Below are 7,368 nucleotides of genomic sequence, written 5' to 3' on the forward strand. Positions count from 1 at the left end.
AATGTTTCCCCCCGTGAGCACAAGTCCATCTCCATAGTTGGGGTAATGGAAATGGTTATTCCTGTCTATTGAGATACGCGCATGCGTTAGGTCATTTCCATAATTACCAATCTGCCAAATGTTTCTATCCCAAATGTATTCAGCACTATTATCTGCCTCAAACAGCAGTGATGTTGCCAAAAGATATTTATTCCCGCGATATTTACTGTGCCGATTGTTTATAGACATGGTAATGCTACAGTACAATGCAACAGCAAACAGATAATTTATGAAATAAAAACACAAGTCTTTGATGTAGTCGACTAGAGCTTCCGTATGTGTGTGTGGCTGAATGTGTGTGTGTGTGTGTGTGTGTGTGTGTGTGTGTGTGTGTGTAAGAGAGAGAGAGAGCGAGAGCGAGAGAGAGAGAGAGAGAGAGAGAGAGAGAGAGAGAGCGCCAGAGACCGTGCGCACACCATTGCGTGCGAGCGTCATTGCGCGCGTGGGAGAAGATAGAGAGAGCAAAGGAGGGGGAGGGAGAGAGAGAGGGGGGGAGAGACCTATAGAGAGAGAGAGAGAGAGAGAGAGAGAGAGAGGGAGGGAGGGAGGGAGGGGGCGTCATTAATTCGCCAAAGCGAGCTCGAGCCTGAGCTGCCACCCGTCACACAAATGACTCAAAAGGTTGGGGAGGGGCGGGGTTTAGTCGGTGTAGAAATACTGTCCATTGTTCCGTCCCGACCAATCAGATCCACAGATGGCTATTAACCTTGTCCAATCACGGAGCGTTGGCAATGTATGGACTCCGCCCTCTGTCTATATATTACACTTTCCCCGCCGCTTGGATTTGCCACTGGCGCTGAAGCCTTTTTTTTCTCACTTTTCTCCCCCCTCGCCCTCTAAGTACATCTCCTCTGTTCGGAGATTTTTGTCGCGAGACCCCACAACAGTTGAAACCTAAAAAGAAAAAAATGGCAGACACTGAAGTGGACACCAGCTCGGAGATCTCCGCTAAGGTAGGTGTGATGGAGCCTTCCAGATTTAAATAGACTTCTGCTTGTAAACTCTACCCGCACGGAGAAGCTCCGAGAGTTGAACACTGGGCTGGAGAGGAGAGCGGAGGAGGTGTGCGTCTTAACGGGGAATTTGTGGTTTCGAGTGCAGCTCCTCTGGATCTTGGCGCGTCAATGTGATGTCAAGTGATGTTCTGTCTCTGGTAGGAAACTGTACCAAAGTTCTCCAACCTGCCATAGCCACATTTTGAAGTCGTCATCGCCCGTTTTGGAGCTCTAGTTGGTCCGAGCGGGTTCTTTGTTTATTCAGGCATGTCGGTTCCTCTCCGCACAGCGCGGCACAACTCGGCCGTCAAGCGAGCAGCCTTTAGTGAAGTTTAGAAGGATGCTCCACAATCACGGCTGCCTGCCTCTCTCTTTCCCCTCGTAATTCACCCGAGAGAGCATTGCGTGCATCCAGCTGTAGCTTAAGCCCTCTCCAGTGGCGAGAGCGAGACTGGTGGCCAGCGCTTAATGGAGTAAATCTCCTAACGGCATCCTCCAAAACAAGCGGTTAGTCAGCGCGTTCACTGACAGCTCGGACTGTGAGTGGAAATGAAAGAAAGAGTTTCCGCGTGGTCGGAACTGTCTGGAGGTGGTTCGCGAGGAACTGTGGCCACACTCAAGCGCTCGCGGGCGCACGGGTTCTCCTCGGTGCATTGCGCACGGAAACTTTCCCGGCGGGCAGTCCCACCTTCTTGCTCGAGAACTTAGATCTGTTAAAACACACTACCTCGAGCGATCCCGTGTCTTCTGTGTCCCCGTGCATCTGTCGGTAGCCCTGTAGATTAGGAGACGGTAGCTCATGGGCAGAGGACAAGGAGCATAGCGGGGCTCTGGGTTCCAAATGTGGCGTCGTGTGGGCCATAGCAATCGATCACAGGTGTCCAGATGTCAAACAGCAGTGAGGCCGTTGTGTTGGTTGGGAGTGTGTGTGTGTGTGTGTGTGTGTGTGTGTGTGTGTGTGTGTGTGTGTGTGTGTGTGTGTGTGTGTGTGTGTGTGTGCGTGCGTGCGTGCGTGCGTGCGCGCTTGTGTTCGCCGTTCAGACTGAATGACAGACAGAGCGTGGTGGTTTAGTGTCACAACGGTCACCGGGGGTGTGTGTACGTACGGTGAGCTCCATTGCAAAGTTGGATGTTTTCGAGGGAGTTCTCTCTCTCACACACACACACACCCTCTCTCTCTCTCACACACACACACCACACACAGACGAGTGGCCCCGGTTAACCTCTGCCCTCATTCCGCCTGCATGAGCAGAACAGCCTCCAGTGCCGTCTGGGCACGAGCGATGTCTGTTCCACCGGGCGGTCGGTTGTGTCGCGAGCGTCTGATGGAACACCTGGCTTGCTTGCCTGCACGGCGATCGTCTGCGCGTGAAATGTCCTCTCGCGCTCCCTCATCGCACTCAGATGAGACGGCTCTGCTTTCATTGATGTCCACACACACGCGCATTTCCCATACAGCGCGAATATTAATATATGAGATAATCCGTCATGTTACTCAAACAATCAGCGAGCTTTGTTGTTCCGTTACGACGGAACGCAGAGCTCCAGATAGCGCACGGGGCTTGTATTTGTGGATGTGACAGCGGTAACCGGCTTAACGGGTGACTATTGTCCAAACTAACTGAGCTAAGATGCGACGCATTTGAAGTGGCAACGAAAAAAAAGAGTTGAGATATCCATATCATATTCTTTATTTTCGATTGTATGTGAAACCATCCCTCATGCATTCAGAGGGAATTTTTTCTTTACTTCAGGATATACCGATTTAGGCTACTTCAGGATCAGTTGTGGTTTCGGAGTCTCTATGTAAGTGATAAAACCAGGTTTGCTGAATCTGTAAAATGCGTTTAAAGCCGCTAAAGGCGAGGGGGCGAGTGTGCGCCCTGAGCCGCTATTGTCTCCTCTCTCGGCTCCTGCTCATTTACACGGCCAGCCTCCTTTTCGCTGCGCCTTTGGACGAGCTGATTGGCTGCTTTAGTAGAATCCACTAACGCAGTTGGGGATTGTAGTTTTTCTGCGGGCGTGTCGGCCCTGGACGTTGCCAGTTCTGTGTTTACTGAACTACACAGCGCACTCCCCCCGGCACCTTCGGCGTATCAGATTACAGCCCTGCGGTTAGCCACTTAAAAAGAGGCGGGGCACGGGGAGCGCGACGGCCAATTAGCTGCAGACTTGCAGAATGTCGGCTTTCAAATCTAAAAATGCAAGCACGCCGTTCCTTGTGTGTGTGTGTGTGTGTGTGTGTGTGTGTGTGTGTGTGTGTGTGTGTGTGTGTGTGTGTGTGTGTGTGTGTGTGTGTGTGTGTGTGTGTGTGTGTGTGTGAGAGAGAGAGTGTGTGTGTGTTGACAAATAGTGCATAGTGTGTCCTACTTTTCTAGGGTGTGAGGTGGGGGGTCTTGTCCCCCCAACTCTGGAAAAAAAATGCACTGGCATTTGCCCCCCAATAAAAATAACCTTCTTGTATTGTAAAATGTAATGCATGTTTTCACACCTTCTGAAAATATAAATAACTTCTGTGCCCCCCCCCCCCAATCCTGACAATGGGGGCACAAACACACATCTTGGTATGTGTGTGTGTCAGTAAGTGAGTTTCCTTATTGTAGTTAAGGCAATGCCAGAGTTTCAAAAGCCGTATATAGTCAACTTAAGTCGAAGTGAAATCAAACCAAAATGGCGTTTTTGTGAGGTTGTTAACGCTTTTTGCTGTGTGTGTGTTTAGGATCTGAAGGAGAAGAAACAGGTGGAGGAGGCTGAGAATGGGAAAGAGGCTCCCGCCAACGGCACCGCGGTACGCCCCCACGCACACAAACACACACACATTGATCATGACATTGTCATAAAAGTTACCATGTAGAGCAGTGATTTAGGGATGTTTAGGGACCACCTGTCAACTGAATTGACAGTTGACGGGTACTATTTAATACTGCTAATTTTAATGTGATAACTTACTTTTTAGTCACATTTACCATGCTGTCTTATTGTGTTGAATATGTGACTACAGACATGTTTGGCTTTGTAATAATGTTACAAATATAGCCTTCTGCTGGAAAAGTAGAAATCCCCTCGCGGACCACCTGAGTTCTGTCACGGACCACTAGTGGTCCCCGGACCACACTTTGAGAATCACTGATGTAGAGCCATGCTCGCCTGAGAGTCAGCAACACTGATGGTGTGTGTGTGTGTGTGTGTGTGTGTGTGTGTGTGTGTGTGTGTGTGTGTGTGTGTGCAGGTGGATGAGGAGAATGGTGACAACGAGAATGATGTAGATGATGAAGACGATGATGTGGGAGAGGAAGAGGACGAGGAGGACGATGGAGAGGGTAAGCTGGAGATGTGCACACACATACATGCGCCCGCGCACACACACACACACACACACACACACACACACACACACACACACACACACACACACACACACACACACACCAAGCTGACATGATCTCCACTCTAGTTATTGATTGAGCTGAGCAGCATGCCAGAGGGTCAGCTCTGTGTGTGTGTGTGCGACTGTGTGTGTGTGTGTGTGTTGTGTGTGTGTGTGTTGTGTGTGCACATGCAGAGTAGTCTGTGATCTCTGTACAAGGCTGCCCTCTGCTGGCCTTCAGTGTCACTGCAAGTTTGTGACCTTGTGTCCTCTTTGAGTATGTGTGTGTGTGTGTGTGTGTGTGTGTGTGTGTGTGTGTGTGAGAGAGAGAGAGAGAGAGAGAGTGAGAGAGAGAGAGAGAGAGAGAGAGAGAGAGAGAGAGAGAGAGAGAGAGAGAGAAAGAGAGACCTTGTGTGTGTGTGTGCAGGTTTGTTGTTTGTCTGTCCTTTAGCCAAATTTAGACTGTGCTGTCTAATATGTCTATGTGTCAATCGAAATAAACAAGTGTGTGTTTGTGTGCAGGTGAGGACGATGAGGATGACGATGATGAGGGTGCCACAGGGAAGCGGGCGGCTGAAGATGACGACGATGATGTAAGTGGTTGTCGTGGTTACCACATGTGTGAATTTGGCGCTGCCAGGACATAAGTGTATGTTACTGGAACCATAGCCAACCCATTGGAGTACTTGGCCAAATGCATTGTTTGTTCCAAAAAATTAAAAGTGAACAGTGAAATGTGTTGCGGCGATGTTAATCTTTCACTCATACTTATAAAGCGTCATTTATGAGTTATAACTTCTGTTTATTTTATTACTCATGTTATTATTACTTCTCTTTATTACTATTAGGCCTACCATTAGTTTATGATTTACTATTAATTTCTATACTATTACCATTATTTATTACTTCTTCACACTCCTGTAGGAACGTATGTGTTATTACCACCTTATAACAACATTAATATGTTTTTAATCCTATATAGCCAATAGATCCTCCACATATAGTGACATTTCTGAGTAATGACCTACAGTCCTATGGCAACATTTATGCAGTATTAGCTGTCCTAACCACATTCATGTGTTTTTAATTCTATATATGGATCATACTCAATGTGCATTGAGGAGGATTACTCTCAGTATTTGTGTTGTAGGAACTAGATCAGCTGCACTCGATTAGATGTTTGACTCGATTAGATGCTTCATACTCCGATAGAGAAAGTCTGATACGGCTGATGCATTCAGTACTACATAGCAACAGTCATGGGTTTCTATGGTTACCACACGTGGAGTTTCTCAAGTGTTGATGAAAGACGGACATGTCTTACTAATTATCCATATGTGTGTGTGTGTGTGTCTGCCTCCGTGTGTGTGTGTGTGTGTGTGTGTGTGTGTCTGCCTCCGTGTGTGTGTGTGTGTGTGCGTGTGTCTGCCTCCGTGTGTTTTTTTTTGTGTGTTTTTTTTTGTAGGAGCCCGTGGGAACTAAGAAACAGAAGACTGATGCTTGAGCTCCGTCCTGCTGCGGCTCCCCCAGCCCCCTCGGGATAAGGGGGGAGGGGGGAGCAACTGCCCATCACCATCCTGTAGAGTCACCATCCGTCCACACATACACGCACACACACACACACACACACCTCGTGCAGACGTGTCCATCACCGTTCAAACACACACAAACACACACACAGCGCAGATTTTCTAGGAACAAGACTTGTCAAAGCTCTACCTTCTTACGAAATACTTTAAAAGGAGAATTTGTTTGTATTTTTATTTACATTTTATATTTTTGTACATATTGTTATGGGGTCGCTCACTAAGCGACCTCTGATCCAGCTAGCGCTGCGTTGAAACCGTGGGCTCACCATGAAATAGGCTCTACTGTGGTTCGACTGCCTCACCCTCTCTCTCTCTCTCTCTCTCGACAGACACACACACATCCACACACACCCCCGCGCGCGCACACACACACATATATACGCACACACACATTTGTACAAAAACTACGAGCGTTCCATTCAAAGCATTCCAGTACCGCAGTGTGTAAGACTTGTTTTTAGTTGTCCATACGTAGCGGCGTGTGTGTACGTGAGCACACAGGTCAAAAGGGGAAATGTTTCTTTGTTTGTTTCGTTATTGTCGGGCCGCGCTGTCTCTCTCTCAGCGACCTGTTTCCATGTATGTGTGTGAAGGTTGTTTTACGACAATAAACCCGAATTTTATTTTGTGAGTTCTTAATGATCTCCTGTTTTTGTCATTCCTTTCTCGTCTTTAAAACCAGCTCGGCTATGATGGCCTTGCTAACAGGCAGCTACAGTATGACCAGACTAGCAGGGCAGTTATTATGGCAAGGCTAGCTAATTATGGCTAGGCTTAGGCTAATAGAGCCTAGTCTAAATCATTCCCCTCACGGAACCCAAGATAAAAAAAAAGAAATAAAATAAAAAAAGCAAACTGGAGCCAGTGTTGAGATTGTCTTTTTTTATCTTCAATGCATTGTTTTTTTTCACTGCAATCTTTGGTTATGGACCTTTGCTCTTATGGGCATATTCTCTAGCATGAAGCTAATTATAGTTAGCACAACATCTCCAATTATAGTTAGCACAACAAGCATCTCTCTACCTTTGACCTTCTGAAGGTCAGACTTAGTTATACTATGAGGCTACTGTACTGATACGTGAAGGTTAGTTTGTGTCTGGAGGGAAATGATTCACTTGCATTGTCACGACACGAAGAAGTGATTATTCTGTGCAGGGTAAGAATCTGATATAACACAGTGTTCAATACAAATGACAGAAGGGCAACAGACACTTATACCATCAGTTGACACAGCCATCATAGTCAACATACAAGGGAGGCCATGATAAAAAAAAAACATTACAGTCTTTAAATAATTACTGTGTAATTTATTTCCTTTATACCATTACTGTTTATATCATATGACATGCATAAACTCGTAAGTGCATTAAACGTTATA

General features: G+C 47.0%; 1 protein-coding gene across 1 annotated transcript; it reads left to right on the forward strand.

Annotated features, from left to right (window-relative positions):
- Positions 1 to 815: 815 nt before the first annotated feature.
- On the forward strand, positions 816 to 6,632 carry ptmaa (prothymosin alpha a). The gene is made up of 5 exons (XM_063200769.1): positions 816 to 992; positions 3,754 to 3,822; positions 4,264 to 4,354; positions 4,924 to 4,994; positions 5,867 to 6,632. Exons 1-5 carry the CDS (start codon positions 948 to 950, stop codon positions 5,903 to 5,905), a joined length of 315 nt encoding a protein of 104 aa, XP_063056839.1. The 5' UTR covers positions 816 to 947; the 3' UTR covers positions 5,906 to 6,632.
- Positions 6,633 to 7,368: the final 736 nt, after the last annotated feature.

Source organism: Engraulis encrasicolus, chromosome 6, assembly GCF_034702125.1.
Source record: "Engraulis encrasicolus isolate BLACKSEA-1 chromosome 6, IST_EnEncr_1.0, whole genome shotgun sequence".
Taxonomy (NCBI): domain Eukaryota; kingdom Metazoa; phylum Chordata; class Actinopteri; order Clupeiformes; family Engraulidae; genus Engraulis; species Engraulis encrasicolus.

Bases quoted from the DNA above. Each gene is read 5' to 3' on its own strand.
- ptmaa (XM_063200769.1), top strand. From the start codon at position 948: ATGGCAGACACTGAAGTGGACACCAGCTCGGAGATCTCCGCTAAG. The intron at 993-3,753 runs GTAGGTGTGATG...GTGTGTGTTTAG, and splicing joins GCTCGGAGATCTCCGCTAAG to GATCTGAAGGAGAAGAAACA. The intron at 4,355-4,923 runs GTAAGCTGGAGA...GTTTGTGTGCAG, and splicing joins CGAGGAGGACGATGGAGAGG to GTGAGGACGATGAGGATGAC.